This window comes from Pseudopipra pipra, chromosome 12 (assembly GCF_036250125.1).
Source record: "Pseudopipra pipra isolate bDixPip1 chromosome 12, bDixPip1.hap1, whole genome shotgun sequence".
Lineage (NCBI taxonomy): Eukaryota > Metazoa > Chordata > Aves > Passeriformes > Pipridae > Pseudopipra > Pseudopipra pipra.
In genome coordinates, this window is record NC_087560.1 from 12,631,088 (window position 1) to 12,653,816 (window position 22,729).

Here is a 22,729-nt window from a genome sequence, read left to right on the forward strand (position 1 = left end):
CTAAGGATAAGACCGTGCGTCTCATGCTCTTTTAATGTTTCCTAAACAATTTTTTTGAGGGAAATGCTAAACACAATTTGTCTGCTTAACTCACATAATCCAGTCACAGTGAATCCTTCAGGGCATCTTTAAGTCAGTGCAACTCATTGCAGATGCCAGCCCAGATCTGACAAATTTATCATTTTTGCCAAACACTTGTCATCACTGGTGGTAATGCCCCTATTGCTTATATTTAATAACCAACAAATGTTCACAGGGCATCCCTTCAAATCCTCATTATTCTCAATTACCTTGATGGGGTTTGCTGTTGCATCCATAAGTCCCAAGCCTGTAAGGCAATGCAGCACGCTTTGGGTGAGCTGACCAGCTCCTTGAGTCACACAGTACAACCTGATGTCTTAACAAATATATATTCCTCAAATTCATAACTTTTACATGGAAAATTAAATTTTCCACAGCAGAAACCATAAAACTTTATAAGCAGTTCAGAGCTAACTAAGCCTTCTTGAGACAGTTTCGTGCTGGGTAACTCATCCTGTTACAGCCCTTAATCCCCTTTCTCCTTCAAAATCCTGCCCAGTGTCCCTCAAAGCTCAGAAATGCACCTCCTGTTGTAGGAGTGTGAAGAGCCTTGTGTTCTCATGGATATTAAGTGTATGTTCAAATGCTGTACTGGATCAAAGCTTCAGTAGCTGTTTGGTTTCAGGGCTAAAATGAGTGGACCTTCAGACTGCAGATGGGCACGATACGAGGACTGGGGTGGACTGAGGGCAGTGCATCCTATGCTGGCTTCAATCGAGCACTGAGAGGTTCCTGCAAGGTGTATTAGTGTTTTATTCCAATGGCAGTGCCACTGTCTTTCCTAAGGCCACTCCTGTCCCACTTTACACCCTCTTTCTGTAGCAGCTGCTTGGCAATCTACTGACACACTTCTAAATGTGAGGTTTTCCCGCTCTGACCTTCCAGGTTTTTACTCTCTTTATTCTGACATGTAACTTCTTGCAGCTGGAATGGGAAGATTAGGGTTTGGTGGACAAACAGTTCAAATATTTACTAAAATCAGGCTCAAACTCAACCCTTCTGAACCGCTATGAAAACCTGAGTATTTCTCTGTCCATTCAGCTTTTAGGCAATGCTCAAAGGTAGCAGAAGGAGCTCTGAAAGGCTGTTAGAAAGGGCTGTTTCACAAGATTTCCTGCCCAGCCCTCAAGCACCAGAGTTGAATTAGAAAAAGAGCTTTTGGCAAGTTGCAGACAAAATTATGCCAACTTCTAAATAGAACACCCTAAATCTCTAGAAGTATCTGAATCTTGATAGTGGAGAAAGTTCTCCCATCCCTACAGCACCAGATGAATGCTGACACAGTCTGTGAAGTTGTGACATAACTATGTATTAGCATTTTAATTCAAAGTTTTCTGCATGAACAAGATTACAGTAAACTCCATATCTCTAGTATTTGCAACCCAATAAGCATGATTTAGGAGATGTGTGCTTGTAATCATAGATTCATCAGTATGTGGGATAACTGGAGTAATTATGCCAGGCACAGATAGTTTTTTCATCCTTTATCAAGAGCATATAGGAGCACAAAAGAGCATTTCATCATTTCTGTTCCATGGTGAAACTTATCAGCATTGGTAGTAACTTCATACAGAGCAACCAAGATGCAGATAAGACTTGTTTCCCAGGGAAACTAGACAAAATACTTGATCTTTCCTACTATCCAGTTCTATCATAACAACACAACCCTTCCTTCCTTCCTTCCTCCTCCCTCCCTCTGCCCTTCACTGTCGTCCCTCCCCAAACCTTGTGAAGTTGGAAGATCAAACAGTTTTAATCTGTTCCCACAGAGAAAATAATCTAGGCACAAAAATGACAAGCAAGAAAAGTTAAACAAAGAAGAAAGTGGAGGAAAAAAGTTCCATTTAAGTGAGCGACCATTTGACTGGGAGCAGGACCTGCAGATCTGGGTCCTCAGGCACACGACATTTACCCATGGGAACCACAGCGTTGACATTACTGTAGTTACTCCAATAAAGGAGTGCAAAAGATCAGAACCTGGGTGCTCTCCCTCGCCTTCTACACTCAGATTTGCCAAAGTCCACAGTTAGACAACTAAACCCTACTAAAACCTGATGGCAATTAAGTATTAATGCCCTTAAGTTGTTTTGAAAAGCTCTAATCAATCCATTTCTAGCAAGTAAAGAAAGTATGAGTTTCAGCAGGAAGTATCAAATATAAATAGGACATGAGCTAACTAATGAGTTTGACTTATTTGGCACAATATGCTAAATCATGTCTATTAAAATACTATTAAATGATGAGAACATAAATTATATTAAACCTTGGTATGCCAAGTACCTGCCACACCAAATTGACTGTCCACAAAGCAGAGGTTTTCTGCCTTTTAAGAGGCTCAAGTAATTAATATCTGACATTTAGGTTTCATTTTTAAAAAAATAGAAAGGAAAAAAAATAAAGATTAAAAGGGAAATAAACCATCACGGGTAGGAATGGTTTTATCATTTATCTTTCAAAGGACTTTTGGAGTTCTCAGCTGCTAAACTAAACCTCTTAGGAAAATTAAGCCATTCCACTTACTATAAATGACATCCCTCTGTAATATAAATGTGTGGAAGGCTTTACTCAGAAGAAGCAAAGCAATCTTGCATGTCCATAGCATATGCAAGACATCCATGATGAACATCTTCTGCACACAATTACAAGCCCAACCCAGACCCGCAAGGCCAGGCTGGGCTGGGGCAGCTAACCCGTGCTAAGGCATGGTCCTTATTGTGGCTAATTGCACGTCATGGCACAGGGCAATGGATAAAGTTACACCATGGCCGGCCACAGAGCAACTCGGGGACCTCTTGGCTCCTAAAGACAGGGGACAGCTCAGCCTTGCCCAGGTTTTATTTCATCTAGACTGAACTTAGATTCAGGCAGATTATTTTATTTTCTAGTGTGAATGTGGTTTTGTTAAAAGAAAGTTGGATGTGATTTTTATAACTGGACTAGATTTTGCCTTGATTTATATAATCAGTGAAATCCCATTGACGTCAATGGAGTTGCCTGGATATAAGTAAGGGGAGACTTTGGCCCTGGTGTTCATGTTATTTGTGGTAATAAAAGGAATGTCCTAATTCTCCTAAAGAGTAATCGGAGACCGAGAGCACAATTACTTTAACAAGTGTTTCCACTGCTTCTTTACTTGAAATTCACATGAACTCTTTTGTTGTTTTTAACCCATTATTCATTTTCTTAAACTAACTTAGCTGTCCTTGTTGCAGAAGACAAATGTAACTACATGAATTTCACAGATCCATTAGATTATGGGAAGCCTAAGATTCCTGTGCCATCTTTATTTGTACTGGTCATCTTCCAAGACCATCTTCATGATGTGACTTGTATCCTACTAGTCTGGGCCCAATAGCTTGAAAAGTTGCTCAAGAAAAATATTCTACTTGGAAATGTGTCTTCTCTGAAAGCACTAGTCATTTTAAGTCATAAGACTATGATACATTCGAACTGTGAATAACATTTTTCTTGGCTTGATGAACATCTCTAACAATGAATGGCTAGAGTTCTGTGGGAGGTAGTTGCCAAAGGAAGTATATTTGTACCTTCCAGAAGTAGTTGCATCAGAGATAATGTTGAAGTGGTTCATTTCAGAGAACTGAATGAACTCCCTGGTGCATTGGATGTTCCAAGTGCCCTCATGGTTTCTCAGAAAGATCTTACTGTAAATGCAGACAAAACCTCTGCCTAGAGCAACAGCCAGTGTATAAGCAAAAGATAATGTAATATGCATGATTTACCACTAGGCAGATGCTGCCTCTGAAACACAGCCTCAGCTACTACAGACTTTTATGTTGTAAAATAATGTTTGCTTTTGTAAAGTATAAAAGTAAAAAAATCCTCATCTATTCAGAGAAGAGGCAGTTCATGTGCTATTTCCATTCTCTGCTTATCAGTGTGCCAAAACATGGTTCTAGAAAGGAAAGACTACAGACTCAAGTGGAAATGTAAACCTCCCGCCCAGGATTTCACTTTTATGCTCCTTTATACTGATAATAGTCTGTGCCTCATCACAGTTACGCTACTTAATTGGACTCAGTATCTGGAGGCCACTTTACGATTATTGGACTACAATGTCTTTTCATCAAAAGCAATTTGTCTGCATTTGAGCCAGTCACCTTCAAGGGAAAAATGCTGTGGCTCTGCAAAGGCTCCTGCTCCTCCTGCTCAGACCAGCTCAGGCAGCACGCTGCCAACCCCCTCTCCCCAGTACTATGGCTCAGGACAATTCCCTGGCCACCAGAAATGTTTGGTTAATACATCACCTCTAAGCAATGCTGTCTAGAGACACAGTAAACGAGAAACAGTAGCTTCAGTAGTACAAAACAGTATTTCTAAAATGTAAGACTACAGTTCTTGTTAAATAAAACTTAAGAGAACAGCCAGCTGGACATTACTTCATAGCCATACAGTCTCTCACAGTCTGCTCCTGCCTTAGATCACTCTTCACATGAGCTGTGCTCATCTCCTGCTTTCTAGGAAGTGGTATTTCAAATGCAGTTACTGAAAATTTCAAATACCTGACCTGTATCTGTCCCTCTTAAATAAATACTCCCACTCAATACTGTGCTTGGGGACATAAAACGGAGTCAGCTGTGAAAAGAGAAGGCAGAAAGGAACCAGAATCAAATCAGATGGCTTTCAAGCATGAAAGGAGTTATGTATCCCAAAAGCATCTAAAAACCAGCCCTCAAATTCAAGTGCCTTTCAATTCTTTGCAATTCTTTACGGAGTCATCTCAGTGCAAATAAGAGAATTTGTGAACTGCAACAGTAAGATGAAGAGCCTTACCTGCTACCTTGACCTGGTTGGGCCTGCAGGTGCTGCATGGCAGTACTTGGAACTCCTCTGCCTGGTACATGGAGTAGTCAGTGCTTGCCACCACCAGCCTGTCTCCGGGTTTCCATGAGCTAACATCATCCACCAGATTCAAAACTGTGCTGTTCACATTGGTGTCAATGGTTACTGTGAGCTTTGGTTTCACTGAAAAGCCAAAATGGTTGGGTGGAGAATTCAGTTAATCTGATCAGAAAATTCTTGTGCCTTTTTTAAATTTAATTTTTTAATGCCTGGAATGCCCCCAAAATTATTATTTCCTCGGGTGAAGGGGGGAGCAAAGTTAACTCTTCCAAACACGTTTTTTACAAGCTTTGGCATGGAAAGCAAGAAAACAGGAAAGTATTTTCCTTCAGTTGCAGGCAGGTGGATTTTCCACTAACCCCAGAACTAAATTTAAATGTAGCTCTTAGTGGCTCATTTTCACCACACCCACTTAGCAGCAGCTCTTGTGGGCACTGGGTGCTGTTGTTTACAGCAGCCAAGTGGTCTTTAATGTAATGACTGTTTTTTCCAGAAAAACAACAGTCTTCCACCCTTCTTTTCCTGCCAGCTGAGCACTGAAGAACCCTAATGACCTGTAATGACCAGGTTAGGGACAGTGGTGTTGGAATTAATAACTACAAAATGAAGTATTAATTTCAAAACCCGTTGTGTTCGCACATTCTGATGACTAATACTACCTTATCCCAAAATCCTTTTGCAAAAGACAAGGAATTTACAGAAAGGGACTTGCCAAGTATTTGCCATAACCTTTCTGGGTTTTTGGGACACTGCCCTGCTGCCTCTGTTAGTGCTTGGGAATTTTTCCAGAGATAAATCTTTGGCCATTTTATCTGAGTTCTTGTCGATAGCCCAGCCAAAGTTTTAGCTTGGAGAAATTGCTCAAGTTGTTCTGACACCGAACAAGAGCCAGTCATGGGAGAAACAGGATTTCTGCTGTTCTCTGTTCTGGCTTTCAGGCATGGGGCACGTACCAGATCTGCCGCACAGGAACCGCACTCTGTAGTTCTGGCAGCCCTCGCCTGTCTGGCCCTTGCCGTGGCACACAAACCGGTAATCGTGGCCACTCTTGTAGAAAACCTCCGTTGTTAAATCAGCTCCATCAAGCGTCATTGCCTGGAATGAGAATGGAAATATAACACAGGTGTTACTGTGAGCTGAAGGGATTTCACCAAAACATCTATGCCATCAGAAGAGGCTTTTGCTGTGTTTTGGGTCGTGCACAACCGTTGCATAACAAAACACTGTGACTCGGCTCTCCAGCTGGTGCTCGCACAGAGCTCCTCTATCCAAAGGCTGCATACATCACTGCTAGGTGCATGCCTTACTCCTGGGCCTATACTGAGACCATGTGCTTTTTTGGGAGGAGTATTCTGAGCTTCAGTAACATCTGCCTCGGTGCCCTAGATTTTCTCTTGATATTAGTTTGAGGGCAGATGGAAATGTTGAACGTGAATGCTTGCACCCAAATGAACTCATGGTTTCCAGCTGCTGCACTGCACTCCTTTAATTGCTTGTGGCTAAGCTCTGTCTGAACCTTGCAGAAGAAAGGGGCAGGGGTCTTATTTCTTCATTGCATGCATCAGTCTCTCTTAAAAAAAACACCAAAGCTGCTGCAATACCCATTGCTTTAAAAGGAACAAGGAGAGGTGGCTCTTCCTCACAGACAAGTACCTGCCTGTAGAGCTGCCTTAAGAAAAAAGGCTGTATCATACCAACAAGCATTGAGGTATGTAACCTGTCCTGTGTTCCTGCTGAAGCAACATCACCCCTCAGGGTCATGTTAAATTTCACAGTCTATCTCTACAGCTTGCATTTCTCTCGACCCTTTTACAAAAATGTGGTGCCTTGCTTTGAGTGATCCAAATACCACGTGCGTTTTAGAAAGGCACCAGGAGATAAACCACCTTTCAGTGAAGGGTCTGATCCTGAGTCTCTCACTCATGCAGACTTTCCTTAATAATGCACACACCCACTGCTGTGTATGGGATTAGCATCATCAGCTGCAGGAATGTGCCTCTGGTTGTGCAGCACTTCTGTTATTATCATCATCACATCTTCAATTTTCTTGCATGTAGCAGAGCTGGAGCAGGCCAGCTGCTATAAATCAGTGTAACTTTATGAAAGCAATGAGTAGCACCAGATTACACTACCCGAGGATTTGCCCTAAGATCTGCAGGATAAACTGAAAAATTTCTCGCTTTTAATATACATGAGGGAAAAAAAACATAACTCATTTCACAGAAGAGGAAAATAGGGTTTGTTTCTTGAACAGAAGAATATCTTTCTTGTTTCTCTTTTAACATGCAGGCTAGAAGGGGCTGTATCGCAACAAACATCTGACCCCTGTTTTGAACTAAGTTGTCACTTCTAATACATGTATATGGGAGCAGAAATGAATGTGAATTTGCTAAGACCTGGCAGAAAATTATAGGGCAGTTTTTTCCTTTCTGGTCAAGAGAGATTCTTTATAACATCTAGCCCTGGAAACTTTCACTCATACTGTCAGCATTCCTGTTTACTTCAATAGCTGCATTCTTGTGAATAAGGACAACTCCACTAGTTCAGAGCATGCAGGAACCTTAGACTCAGCCTTGCACAGATATGAAGGATTTTATTGTCTTTCTAGGCAATGTTTTGCTGGAGTTGTTTTAGTAGGTAGACATATAAAGTATATGGTGAAAATATTAAAAACAAAACCAAAAACCTTGGTTTTTGCTGCTGGGTTTTTTTTTTGTCCTTAAAGAGGCTTTTGCAGTCTCAGAAGAGGTGTATAACTGCTCCTTAGCATTCTGGACTGATGGCATAATTATAATGTTTAACTCCAAACAGAATACAGATTTCTTTCCACAGAGACTCCAAGAAATGGCTGCAAGCTCACCAATATTCTTGACTACCTGCTACAGCTGGTAGTTTTACCATCTCATTACATTTTGTGATTAATTTTTTAGGTAGAGTCCATTCCAGGTCCATTTAAAAACTTTGAAATTTTCATGTGCTTGCTCCTTTTAATCTTCCAGTAGGGAACCACATATTTCATGATAGCATCTGTGCTGTCCATGACCCCATCTGTACTCCTTTTCATGCCAGAATTTACTGAAAGGAGCTCAATTCTATAAACTTTTGTCTCAGAATGATACAAGACTGAATACCAGGTCTCGTTGGTTATGTATTAGAGCGGTAAAGTAATTGGTGTCTTTTATTTAGAAACAAAAATTACTGACAAGCACAATTATTTTGGGGTTCAGTGTCAATGCAAAGAGGACTTGCCCCTCTAAAGTGAGCGGTAAGTCTGCCTACCTGGATGTCAATGGGCTGCCTACAGATTTTATCAGGATGAGCAGCTTTGAAGTCAGACAGCTTCTCCATGTCCTTAGATCTCACTTTATTAGGCTTCTCAAACCACTCTGTCCATTCTACATCTGGAGACAAGTGCAAACAAGAATAGTCATTTGAAAGTCAAGCTTAATGAGTGCAGCAAAAATGCATGAAGCATAATATGATCTCAGATATCATTCACAGGTTTCTTCACTCATGATCTGATTCCTGCCTCTTCCTGCCAGTGTGTCAGCCACTTTTAATGATGCTCTGAAGTGCAACCAGCCAAGGGAGAGCAGTTATTAAAAGCTACATAACTGGATGGTGAAGTATGGGCATTATTAATAGATATGGCTTTTGGATCTGTGTCCTCCTTAGCTGCCTTTTCTGATCTTTCCGACCAAGTTGCAACCAGTTACTGTGTGTTGTCTGACACATGGACATGATGACTATGCAGTCAAAAGAAGTAAGAGGTTGTGTGTGATCTCTTAGATCATAGGAGATGGAATTTCATACCCCGTGCAGTAAAGGAAAAAGGATCCCAGTTATTCAGAGAGTCCTGGAGACAATTGGGGAAAGAATCTCTGAGTGTTCTTTACTTGGGTTTGTGGCGACGTAAATAGCAGCTAGCAAGTCCACTCTTCCCAAATGGAAAAGAATTGCAATAAAAAGGATGATTCACCCTATTTGTCAGCTGTCTACTACTGAGTTAAATAGCCCTCAGACCTCTTACCTTGAACCCACTCACTCGTCGAAGAGACGTTAAAATGTTCTCCATTCTCAGCTTTGAATAGTTTGAATACTTTGGCCACAGCTGACCCTCTGTGACCTGTTAAAAAAAAAAACAAACCTTAGTACAATCACTGAATGCAATCAATAAAAGTCAGAACTGAAAAGGTAATGGTCTGTGTGCGTGTTTGAATATTTTGGCTACATTATCCAAAATTAGCCCTGCACAACATCCAGAAAAATTTACTGATCTTGGAATGAGGCTTCAGACACTTTTATAACTGCTTGGATAATCAGGAGGAAAAATCTGCAAAAATCAAGAGAAGATAAACCTCCCAATTATTTGTAATATATTGCTATTTTTATTTGATGTTGTAGCAAGCCATATTGTTAATGTCATGAGAAGACAGATTCAAAAGTGTTCAGCTTGCAAGAAAATGGTTTCACAGGAGGATTTGAACCTACAAATTCAGGATACACAGATTAAATTTTCAACTGGTGCGAACTGGGTCTGTTCCATAGCTTTGTGTCTAAGGGAGGCAGTGTCTGATCTCAACAAAGTTACATGGATTTACACTGGTGTAGAATCTCACCTCTTATATCAGGATTTGGATAACCTAAGCTATCCCCCACTCAGCTGTTTCAGCTGCATTAGTGGAAAGAAGCAATATGTACAGAGAGAATTCAATTAAATATGTCAAACCGTGAATTCCTCAAAACTTCAATGTGATTCAGTGGCAAGTGGAAACACCATCAACCAAAATAATCTCAACCATAACTCCAGTAAGTTCCAGAGAGCATGTCAAGCCAGCATTTTGTGCATTAAATACCTTGATATTCAATGTGGTCTTCAACAGAAGAGGAGGGATTTCCTTTAATGGTAATAAAACTCCATGGGTGCCTGGAAAATGAGAAATGATTGAGTTATGTCAAGTATGAGATGCGTATTTTTCATAGCCCTGTGTTCTTACATTTCTCAGGGGCACCACATTCAAAACAGTCTGATTAGTGTCACAGGCAGCTTAGCTAAAATTAAAAATATCTTAACACTCTATATTTCTTCAGTAAATATATCAAAAGAGAAGGAAGTTTGAAGACAAATCCCCACTTAAAACACTCCTGTAACAAGTGTGTTTCTTTTTTAAATGAGTGATTAAAGAAACTTGTGTGTGACAGACCCATGGGACACAGGCAACTCCCTGGGGAGCCTGAAAATAAATCTTTTGTGTGTGTGTATACACTAAAGAATATGAAAAGAAACCACTTCTGCTTAAATAAATTTAGCTCATGCTGAAACCTTGTATATCACAATTGTGTTTGGAATGACCCATGAGAATTTCTAATAGACAGACTGGCTGGCAAAGGACAATAAAAAATACTTAAATAGTCTCTGCATATCTAGTTTCCTTATTTTGAACACTGAACAGGGATGAAGGTTTATGACTCTGAATTGTCTATTCAAATCTGATCCCATGTCAGAAGTTGGTTCATTAGCACCTGATGGTTATTGATTGAGTGGGTCCAATAGCTATCACTGGAGAATGACCACATGGATGAGAAAGCAATGGATACAGGGAGTAAATTGCCTCCCAACCTTGGAGATGAACCCAATTAGTAGGGGTCAGGAGGAATTTTTATCTTCAAAATAGGAGTAGTTCAGGCATATCTGCTCTTAATGACTTAGAAAATAAAAAAATGTGCTTTTAGGGTTGTAGGGTGGAAGGGAATTTAGCAAAACATCCCATAGATTAAATCATTAGATCTATAGTTTTAAATATCCAGTAATTTCAGTTGCATCAGGATTTACCCTTGAGCCCTGCAGGTAATCTTATATTGACCATTCGCTGGTATAAGCCAAGTTCCAAACCACTCTGGGACTCCAGGAGAAAACACATGCAGGCATTGACAGAGAGCCACTAAAACACTCACAAATGACCACTGCTGTGAGCTGGGCTTTGCTGGGATTCCCAGCCCTGGGCTTGGGGAGCAGCAGGTTCTGGGTGAGCACTGGCGCACCCCGTGCTGTGCCATGGCCCCAGAAATGTGCTGGACACGGCTGCTCAAGGAGAGGGAGTTCCAGCAGTGTGTCCTCAGCCCCAGCACAGGCCAGGCTCAGTGGAAGCTGCCAGCACAACTGCCTCGGGAGCCTGCCAGCGAGCCAGATGCTCCTGCTGGAAAACTTGCCTGTGCGCCAGTTGCCAAAGGCACTGACGGGCTGTGATCTCCATCCAGGGAGAGAGGGGGATGGGGGCAGGAAGGACACTTTATCACTCAGCAGTAAAGATAGATATTTTTTGTTGTTGTTGTTTGTTGTTATTATTATTATTAATGTTTTGGTACACCAAATTTGAAACATGACCAAAAAAAATGATACCACAAAAACAATCTAAAGAATAAAAGCTATTTAGTTCTGCAACTCAAGGTTTGGCCCCATTTCATGTGTTAAAATACTTGTTTCTCCCAGTTATTTTACCACTAAAAATAGTTTTAAAGTCATTCAACCCTGACATATAAGGACACATGCAATCTGTTTGGGCTGTATGAAACGAAGCGACCAACAAGTCCGGAGCCAAACTGGTGATATTTGGGTGGGATTCCAAAGAGAACAACTATGTCATTAAGTGCAAAAAGGTTTTCTCTTCATTTATTAGTAAAAGGAAAAAAAAAAAGGCTCACACAGTAAGAGTAAACACACTTTTTGAAAGGACAACAATAAAGGAGGAATGCAAGATTTTCCTTTCATTCCTAGTGTTCTGGACTCAGCAAACAGGCAATTGAAAAGAGATGCCAGGACCACAGAAACATTTCTGGATAAATCAGCATTGCTCATCAGCTCTGCTACAGCGAGGGGGAGTTGCACAACTTTACAATCTGGTTGAATTTGGAGCAACTGAAGATAGGAATTTTTCCCTATAACCCCCACCAACACCCTACCCAGAAAACAACACAATATACAGTATGGCTCAATAGCCTGACTCAAGTGGCACCTCACAAAACGTGAAACTGAAATTTCCTGAGCCCGGGGCTTACACTGTTATTGTCTGAGTGGTGCCCATGGCCAGCCCCAGCCACTGGCAAGGAGCTGAGAAGGTCTGACAGCCAGGATTCAGTGGGACCAGCCAGCAAACCCCAGTGCCAGGCAGTGAGTGGTGACAGGCAGGTTAGAAAGAAAAATCCATTGGCTCTCCTCAGCCAGAGCCTGCCTTGGCCAGAGAGATTAAATTCTGTACATGTGTGTGTAATTTTCTCATTCTGAGCATTGTTTTTTATAAGGTACTTCAAAAAATTTCAAAAAGTCAGGTATGTGCATCCTTATTCATAGCTACAGATGCGTCTGAAATGTAAACCAGTACATCTAAATCTTGTTACACTGAAGTGGAAGTTCAATGTGCTCAAGGAGAAAAGGTTGGATACACCTGACAAATCTGCCTGTCTTCCACTGTGCAATCCAACAGCCTTTCTAAGTCTGGTCCCAGCTGCCATCCAGACAATGTGTTTTTTGAGAGTTGATGAACTTAAACTCTGAGAACACTCCTAAAAATACGACATTTTAAATAACATACCAGATATTTTTCCGCACATTTTTCCACACACAGTTATGCTGGTGGAAGACAGTATTGACCAACTACTACCACATTATTGTACCCACGATGTCTTAATAATTTATAGAATTAAATATTGTGGTATTTCAGATAACAGCATGGCAAGGATTAGCTTTTTGACTGCAAACAATAAAAATGCTGAAAGTCACACTTCCATGGATAAATTTCTATGTTATTTCCATTATAAGCATTGATGGCAAAGTGGTGAGAAACTTGCGTTAAAACACCACAGCAGCCCAAAACCATAAAGTACTATTTACTTTTTGTAAATGTATGCAAAACCCATCAAGTTCTTTCTGTTGAACAACTGGGAAAAAAAGTATAATTTTCAAAAATCATTTTCTGTTTCCCTAATTCCAGTATTTGGAAAAAAAACCCAGCAGGCTACTGGGCTTTAATATGGGGTCTGGATATTTGAGAGCAAGAATTGCACTGATGGAGATTGCCTGATTTTGGAGACCATTTCTGCAGCCTTGGTTGATTCTTTGAAATGTGTTGTCTGGTGCACAGGAGTCCATGTAGCATTCGAGACAACCTCTTCATCAACCACCCCAAATCTTACTCCATCTGTGTGTGCCCAGCTGACACATGTCTGTTTCCACAGACTGCTGTATTGAATCACGTCTCCCTACAAGGCAGATTTTGTGTGTCTGTGTGTGTGTGTGTTCTGCAGTCACCCTCTTAGTGCCTCATAAAAAAAAAAAAGCCTACATAAATTCAGATAAACACAAAAATTATAATGGCTACAGTTGGGTAAATAGCAAGTATTCTCAACAGTGCATGTGCCAACACAGACACTGTTTTGGCCACAAAAGTATTTACAGTCCACAGCATAAATCCATGCTTACTAAATTTCTTTGCTGCACAAGTCCCCAAATCTGTATTGGACAAGTTGAAGAATGTGCTGTATGTATGTCTATATGGGTTTAGCCAGGGCTGCGCAGCAATTATTCTACCCTCCTTAATGTTCAGCCCATCTAATCCACTGTGTGTGTAAAAATATGCCTCTTAAATCTTTGGGGGATGGCTTGAAAATAAATTGGAATACGCAACTTGTGGGAACAATATCTTGAAAAACATCTTTTTTAATGTGAATCATATGCTATTCCTCAATCTGCTAGCAAAAATACCCAGTACAGACACTGAGTGCATCTGAAACTATCTAATTAACTGCTAAAACTTCAGATTGAGAAGTTTCTCTCTTTTTTTTTTTTTCTTCCCATGTGAAAGAACTTTGTGCCTTTGAGAGAGTGGAACTATTTGGACATCTCAGGAAAATAATAAAGCCTCTGTGCTGGGAGAACTGGCAGGACTGGCACATACCTAAACCCAAGGTGGAGGAAATGCTTGCTGCCCAGTTTGGTCATTGCTTTCCTGGCCAAGTCATCCAAGTTTCTGGATCCTTCATCATTCACTGCAACTGAGAGGATCATGCCATTCGCAACTCTGCCCAAATACTGGGCAAGACGGATACTTTCCTCTTTTGCTCTGTAGGTATCAAACCTGAAGTGATAAAAACACCCATAAGCATTTACTTCAGTGACCACTACACCTTTATGTACTGAAAAGCAATTGCTATTAAGAAATTACTCTTTTGTATTGTTTACAGTAATGATATTATCCCACTGCAAAAGCCCTTATCTAACAGGGTACATGAGGGGTTTCTGTTAAGCTGAATTGTTTAAACTCTAGTTGACAGACTAGCAAGGCAGTACCACTACTAACTCTCTGTTTTTGGAGATTACTGATCTAGAAAGAATTGAATAGACATGCAATAACACCCATTTGAACACGATGCTAAAATGTGTGTTTCTGAGCTTGCTGAGATGCTGTCCCCAACCCATTCCCAAAGATCCTCACATCCAGACAGTCAAAAAGTCACTCACCGATCTGAATGGACAACTGCCCCTGTCTTTGGGTCAATAACATGGACAATGACACCCCGATGGCCCCAGCTCCTTTCAAAGTAATATCCACCTTCTTCCATGCCACCAGGATGAAGAGTCTTGTTTAAGAAAGTCCAGGACAGCTTTTTCTTTCCGTGGATCTCAAGAGTGCCACCTTTACCTACTCCAAGATACTTCTGCCCAAAGTAAGGATCTGGCTGGCTGCCGTCATCGGCTCTGCAGCAGGAAGGGAGCAAAGGTTTGGGTTTGTATCTGACAGTCAAGGAGCCTCTCTCCTTGTGCTGCCATGGCCTGAGGGGAGAAGTGTCATGATTTGCAGAGCATTTCTTTCAGGTACTCCAAGCAGCTACCCACATTGTACAGAAAATAAATTATTTTAAATAGTACTAGCAACTACTGAAGACCAACAGCAATCTGGAACACAGGTTATACATGCTATATTCATTTTACCCAAGCCAGAGCAGGCCTGGGGCACAGACTGAGTGACACATCTGTATTTTCGAATTCTGGAGGCAGTTAGGACCCTAACCAGGAGCTAGGAGGTCTAGTGGTTGTTAAATATGAATTTGGCATCCTTGAAATTCTAAGAGATCCTGTAGCAATCTGCAAGACATAAAGGTATTATCCTCCAGCTCACCACTCTCATGCAGAAAGAAAGGATGTGTAAGGAGGGGAATTTTCAGACTAAAAGAAATCCACAGGTTTTAAGCCTATTCTAGAAAATCATCTTGAGTGGTGGAAAGGTGCATGCTGATTCTCTGGCATGACAACCCACAAAAACAACCCACACCTGCATCAATTTTTATGGGCCATTTAAATTGTCTAAAAAGTTACTGAATTTTCCACAGAGCACCGATATCCAAGAAAATGTAATTTTAAGGAACATTTTTTGTCCCTTGATGTGGAGGAGAGATCCTAGAAAGTTCAAAAATAATATTTAACATGCATACCTACCGCCCATATAAGATGATATCCACATTGCCTTGGTAAGGGCACAGCTCACTGCCAATGTGTAACTCTCCATCATTTTCAATGAGTATATGTCTGGTACGCAGAGTGATAGGCTGCACATCATCTTTAATGACCAGTTTTCCTAAGTAGAAAAGGTTACAACATTTGCTTTATCACACAGCAGCTCATCAGAGGTTGTGGTATCATTGTGCCAAACCCAGTGCTGGGCTCTCATCTCAATTTTTGAAAAATTCTGCCTGTCCACCCAAAACAGCTCTCAATACAAATCCTGAAGACATTACACATTTTCTATTCAGTGCAGGTCTTGAAGAATGCAATTAAGATTTGCGTGGAAGAGGACTCGTTCAAAACTGAGAAAGAAATTCAGAGTTAAGATGAATAAAAGCTATTAATGGCAGTAACACTGTGACTCTCTCCTTGAAGACTTGGAGGCACATATGCATCTGTCTGTCCTGAGGCCCTGAGAATACAACTATTGCAGTATGATGTTATCAGGCCAGTGATTTAATAAAAAAATGCTTTTGAATCAAATCACAGAAGTAGAATTGATCATTTTACTGAGCTAATTTTGTAAATTCTCCAGAAAGGACAGAAAAATAGGTTGGTTATAACAGCTAAAGAGTCTCAGCATCTCGGCTGCCACCCAGCCTGGGACTGAAATAAAGCTGTGTTTGCCCAGTAGCCACCCACTTCTCAGCAAGAAGCAGGAAGCTCTCCCAGCATGATGCAGAGTGATGTAGGCAGCCACAGTGGAAAGCAGACTTCACCCAGCCTTGCCACCAGCACGTTTTACCTCCATCGGTGATGTGGATAGAGTGGACAGTCGCAGAAGAGGAGAGAAGGAGCTTCCTGCCATTACTGATTTCAACATGGTTTTCTTCATTGTGACCTGGATTCCAGTTTTCTAACTCAGGATCTTTGTCAGGACATGTGACAGCTGCTTCTGCTGGGTAGAGATGGAGAGTGAAGACAATCACCATTTTTTTGGTGTGGGACAGAAAGCTCCGTATCTGGGCATCTTTACAGTATCCTTCCCAGTACCCCCCTTTGCTGGCTCTCTGGAACACAGCAATATCTCAGTGCAGCAGAGTACATGTGGGTCATGACCAAAAAAAAAAACAAACAGCAGCTTAAGCTGTATGGTTTTCTGTTTTCTGGAAGCATGGAAAATCCCGATGCAAAGAAGCCTTGCAAGGGATGGGATTTCTAGAAAACTATGAAGAAGGGGTTGTAACTGAGCCCTTCCTGCAGTGACATTCAAATCCGTTCATACAATCCAGACACAAAGCCTTTCACAAGCCCAGGGAAGGTGCTGATGAAAGAATAAAACAACTACTACCTTTAAAAATGGCCCCAAAGCACTTGCTTTATTTTAGGTAAAGATGTTAAAATTTGGTTGCATTCTGTATTTTCACTGGAGATGGAAAATAAAAGAGCTCAAACTAACATGAAAACACCAAATACCAAGGAATTACCATTACATCTAGTAAGAGAGAGCAACAGGAATCTCACAAGAGAGTGTGTACATGTTTGTGAGCTTTTCCAGGCAGAAGCAATAAGGATTCATTCAGTTTAGGATCACACATCACCAGTCTCCACACACTAATTTGATAATGAGCTGCCATGACATGTTAGTCTAAACAGCTCATACCAAATCCAAGAGTCTCATGTTGTAAGTATTAACTTAAGGTAAAATATTTCCCTGATACACCTCAGTCTATATGTGAGCCTCATGTCTTACTCTAATCAACAAAAGTGCGATGAGAGTCTCATGTGTGATGCATATTTTCTGAGGGTAGAACCCTTCCTAATCCTAGGAAGCTGAGGTCAGTGGAAGTTTGAACAATGAGCCCTTTGCTTTTAGAAATGGCTGGGAGTTCTCACCAGCTTTCTAACAAAAGCACCATAGAGAAAACGACAGGATCGACAAATCAGTGATGATAGACACGGGATAAACACCTTGACCTCAGCAGGTTATGTCTCTGGCACTTAATATAGTGAAGTTGGGTGGGTTTTGCCCCACAGATACTGATGCATTCACTTATTGCAAAGGACAATGATGTGAATCCATACAAGGAAACATTCCCTGGTGCTGGTGTAGTTGATAGCCAGTTGTTTTTATGCTGCCACTCTGAAACTTGAAGGACATCTGTAATTCCACAAAAACAGAAACAAAATCTGTCCATCTGCACTCAGTTTCCTCTCACATTCCTCCACCAGCTTCATGTCTTAAGAAAACAATAGAATTGGACCAGCCATGGCCTTTATGTCTCCAGAGCCCCATTAAATACCATCTATTCAAGGTAAGCAAGGGATGTTTCACGTGGGCTACATATGCCTTGGCTCTCTGCAAACTTTTTCCATATACATTAAGAAATCAAATCAGAGAGGGCCAATAATCTACCAGGTAGCAAGTCAGATACTGATAAACATCCAGGAACTGACTTTGATACCATTTGTGCCAGCTGAAAGACGGAAATGTATCAGTAATGTGGGGCCACTTTTTCCAATTTACAGTAATTAAGAAAAATAAGAAGGTGTTTCTGGGTTCCTACCAGAAGACACACAGAATTAATAAAAGTGAGAAAAGATAAATATTTCAGACATGAAACAGGGCTTAGATGTTCAAATATAACTATAATACACACTGACAATAAAATTAAAAACCAAAAAAAGGCCTGTTTTTTCTCTGGGAATAAGGATAATAGAAAAATTTGCTTATGATGAGAAGTGATATAAAGCCAAAAGAATCAATTCAAATGTAGAGGTATAATTTATCAGCTAGATGAAGTGGACAGGACAAAAACTTGTTCATTTTTCCATTTACTGATTATGCCAGTATCCAAAGATGGCTTGTGCCCCCAAATTCATTATTTTGAAACAGAGAGGTAGACAGTGAAGCCTAAAGGGAAATCAAGAGGAATTTATGCTGATGTTTGGGACGACAGTCAGCAAAAGTCAGTGCAACCCAGAACAAAGGACCCAAATTCCCAATTTCATTAACCAATTTGTACCAGGAGCTGTGCACATCACCCACATCTGCTGCGCCAAGGACACCGTCAGGCTGAGCATCTTCTGCCAGCTGGTCCAGCTACCTTGACAGCTTGATTATCACTCTCATTGTCATTTTTTAAATAAAAGTGCAAATTCTACCCAGCATGAGGAATTAACTGAATGTTTGCTTCTTGACCAAAAGGGCCTGAGCATGACAATGGAAGGTTTCTTCATGCAGCTGCAGTGTTTGGGGCAAGACATATGGTCTCTTTGTTTTAAACAAATACAAACCTCCAAATTAGCTGTATATAGAATATGTAAATCAAGCTCCCCTTTTCCCCTTCCCCTCAACTGCTTTGTAACAGGACTACTTGGAAGAGAAAAAACCCAAGGGACAGGGATGTCCCACCCACATCTGAGCTAGGGCAACGCAGCAAAATATTCGGCTTCACCTCCCTCAGCCACAGCTACTATGACCTGAGGTTTCTTTTGTTATTTCTTTGCAGCAGTTTGTTCGGTTTGGTTTAAGAATGTGTGGCAGAGTCTGAGGGATTTTTGAGGGCTCTTTCACCTGCTCAGAAATTTCAGTCTTTGCCACTCCAGCTGCCCTTAGCTGGGAATGTTGGCCCATCAGAAAACTGCTTTTCTCCTGAGTTTTCTCACTCTGTCTTTGACTCTTATAAAAAGAAGAGTGAAAAGCTGCTCAGTCCAAACCTGTTAAAAATAGCATTATAAACCATGCCCTTTTTCCCCATGGCAAGAAAACTTACCTGTGCTTACTGAAGAGACTACAAACAGAAAATAAATGAGCTTTCCAGCCAGGTACTGGGAGGTAGGTAGAGCCATTGTTCAGGATTTTTAGTTCTCTGGATGGATACCTGTGAAAAAAAAAAAGAATATTAAGGAAATTTCACTCTTTTTTGTTTTGTTTTCCAGCTCATTCACTGCACAAAATAATAAAAAAGGAGGTTATATCCAGCTTTATGCCAGATCACTCCCACTCCCATTCAGCTTGATGGCTGAGAACACCTTTGCACTGCTCAGGGACCAGCCCGAATAGAGTGAGAAGCCATGGGCAGCTCCTAACCCTTTGTTTGGTTTAGGATAAACCCACTCAGGAATCCAAATAGACACTCAGAAAGCAGCCACCAGCTGTAACCAAAAACACCCTAGGAATGTGGTATAAACACATCCAGTGTCAGGACTCTCTAGGGCTGCATATTCACGCGTGCTAAAAAGTAATGAAACACAACAGAGGAGGCGTTTGCAGAGTGACAGATTTTCTCGAAGTAACCTTTCGGCGGCACCTCTCTCCCCCCCCGAACTACCCACACATTTTTAGCAATGGTGTTTTGTGTACCCCTGAGATAAACCGTACTCACACTTCCAACCTGAAGCCTGCAGTTTCTTAGATTTCAGATCTAAGAAAATATTGTCTGTTTGGTGTGCCAGCTCAGAATTTTCTTGCAAAACCAAAAGCTGCTTTTGAAACCAGTCTACCTAATGTTGTTTTTGTTTCTTCCATAGCCAACCCCCAGCAAAAACAAACAAGCAGTGTCATGAAAGTCAAAGTTAGAATTAATGTGATTCTCTCTGGTCTCCGGTGATTGATTCTGCAGCTCTGCCTCAGGCTCATGACAATTTATTGACATGTGTATTCACAGGGAGGCAAGGACACCCACTTCTGTATTCATAAGGCACTGTTTAAAATTCACATGTAGTCCTTGGAGCCTTTAGGTTTTATCATATAAGCCAGTGTCTGAGGAATATCAAAGACGTTTATTTGTAGCTGTCATGTCACATCCCACTGATGAAACAGGATAAATGTATGTATCACACCACTTAGTTTGACGCAAAAATAAGCATAGAAAAAAATTCCAGGGTGCCCCAATTTCTTTAGGGCAAAAAACACATGTTATTTTTCATATCACTTGTTAATATAAGCTAAACAAAAAAAAAAAAACATGAGAAAATGACATGGAAGAAGCAAGGATTTTGTTGAGCAGATTTTGCAGTGTATATATGCAAAACACGTCTGTATTTTTCGTAAAGGTGATACAGCTCAAAGTACAATGATGGGTTCAAACCACATGTAATTCAGCGATTGTATTAAAAATAGCATTAGAACCAGATTTTACAGGAAATATTTCAGCAGGGAAATGTTTTTTTGCTTTGGTATAGTGTATTTAACAGCCGTGAGCTCTGGAAACAGCATAGACTCAGGACTTGGTACAGTCTATCAGGTGCTGAAATGCTGCTACAGAGCAGTAGAAGAGAGGAATGCACTTAGCAACGCTATAACTTTGAGTGATATACATTATCAGAGAGCAATGCTGTCGCCATGGAATTTGTGCCAGAACCAGGCTGCACGTGTCTGACATTTTAACAGCATTAACCATCAACATTTGATAAACCAGAGCCCTTTTAAAGAAACATTATTAGAGGTATGCCCAAAGTGCAGCAGTCACCATTAAAATGTCAAGATTTATTGGTGATTATTACACAGCCTGATCTGCAAACCCAGTCACTGGGTTCTGCTTTAACGATAGAGGAAGAACTAAACAAGAGGTAGTGCCACAGGATGGTCATTGCAGATAAACAGTGTTTCTTAGAGCATGGACACAGCTGTATGTTAGTGCTGCATAAAACCAGATTCCAACTGGTAAAGTTTCCATCATAAAATACATTCAGATGATACAAGAGTTCACAGGAATAAAAAGAAGGGACTGATTTTTTGGCAGTGATGGCATGCATTTGCTCTCCTGTTGCTTTATAGGAAGCAAAGAAATGTAAATGTCTTTGTTCTGGCCCATTACAAGCTCAAAGGAGCACTTCTGCTCTGTCCAGCTCATGACCTTGTTTCTGACACAAACCTGCAGCAAACTAGTAGGAAACTAGATCAAGAAATTCCTCAGCCTTTGCTTTCTTTAGAGCCAAGAACTGCATAGCACTTACCATCAGGTCGTGCAAAATGGCTTCTGGTTTTATATCCCCAGTTGCTCACCAGGGACAGCTTCCCTGATTGCATCCATCTTCATCAGCAGAGATCAAAACAAGCAATCAGACACTGGAAAGAAATGTCATTTTTGGAGGCGTCAGCTGTGTGCCAAGGCTCCGATGTTTTCGCAGTGTCTGATCTGCCACAGTCCAAAGAATATCCTGCTTATTTTGTGACTGAGGTAGGGTGTTTGATTCGGCTCGCACCGAGCCCAAGTTCATTGCAATGTTAGTATTAACTGGCACTTGGGTTGGAAAGGCTGAGAGCCAAGAGGACCAAGAGGATCCGACTCCTCTGATTCAGCTCTGACTAACACATGGCCGGAAAAATGTTGCTCGGAGGATAATCTCAGGAATTTTCCTTCAAAACCTCTCAATTAAGCACATTTCCCAAAACATTAGACACAAGCAGTGACACATTTGATTTTACTGTTCGGTGTAAGAGGAGGAAGAGATAGTGACTCTCCTCATTACTGTCTGCTGCTGGAGCGGGCTCAGGAGCAGCTGCCTCCTGCCAGCCAGCGCTTCCTTAGCTCAGCGCTCGGAGCCGCGTGGGGATACAGCAACACGCTACATCTCGCTTGAACAGGCGCCACGTGGCTGACTCCAGCTCTGATGTAACCACCAATGTCAACAAATCTCCCTGCAGATTCGGGCATTCCGAGAGCATAAGGGCCATACAAGTGTCCGCCTAAGCCTATCATCTCCAGCATTTCTCAAATACCGTCTGGGACTTCTCTCCTGGGTGAGAAAAGCATTTATATCTAGCCATTAAAAGCTGCCTGGCAATGGCAAGTGGGACTCATATCCCTGGATCTGGCAAGGCAGACTCTCTGAAATGATTCCCAGCTGCTGAATCTTTCCAAAAAGTGAACAATAGCAGCAGACAATGCTAAAAGTAGATGCAGGAAACCATTAGTCTTCAGCTGGCTGCTACTGCAGGTGTCAGCAGTGATACTGTACTAGAAAGCACACTGCAGAGAGGAATCCCTATCCACTGCCCTCCCTGCGGTTTCAGTGCTAGAGATCAAGACACAGCAGACAATCCTGAGAACAAAATGGTGAAGAAATGCTCCAAGGGAGCTGGATTGTCACAGGCATCGTGGTGGGGTCACACAGACACCCTGAATCCCAGGGTCAGAGCAGAGCTTTCTGGAACGGTACCACCAGTCATTCAGAAACACACACCAGGCTCCCACCTTGACTTGCCACCTTGCACAACTCTGGGCCAACCACCCAAGCCTAACAACAAAATTTTTAGAAGTAGCTTCCAACACTGAGTGTTTTGAA

At 41.4% G+C, this 22,729-nt stretch overlaps 1 protein-coding gene across 4 annotated transcripts in view; it reads right to left on the minus strand.

Moving 5' to 3' along the window:
• The window catches only part of CEMIP (cell migration inducing hyaluronidase 1), a 108,799-nt gene that overhangs the window by 34,888 nt on the left and 51,182 nt on the right, over positions 1-22,729 (minus strand). For 2 of the 4 annotated variants that reach the window (XM_064668948.1, XM_064668946.1), the window contains exons 2-11: positions 19,213-19,320; positions 16,242-16,394; positions 15,431-15,569; positions 14,456-14,767; positions 13,893-14,072; positions 9,798-9,868; positions 8,972-9,067; positions 8,221-8,342; positions 5,895-6,036; positions 4,873-5,064 (exon numbers count right to left, since the gene is read on the minus strand). In XM_064668948.1, the coding sequence (XP_064525018.1) occupies positions 4,873-5,064; positions 5,895-6,036; positions 8,221-8,342; positions 8,972-9,067; positions 9,798-9,868; positions 13,893-14,072; positions 14,456-14,767; positions 15,431-15,569; positions 16,242-16,394; positions 19,213-19,288 (1,483 nt within the window). In that variant the 5' untranslated portion in view covers positions 19,289-19,320. The remainder of the gene's footprint in view (positions 1-4,872; positions 5,065-5,894; positions 6,037-8,220; positions 8,343-8,971; positions 9,068-9,797; positions 9,869-13,892; positions 14,073-14,455; positions 14,768-15,430; positions 15,570-16,241; positions 16,395-19,212; positions 19,321-22,729) is intronic. The other 2 variants (XM_064668947.1, XM_064668949.1) reach the window with 2 other exon arrangements.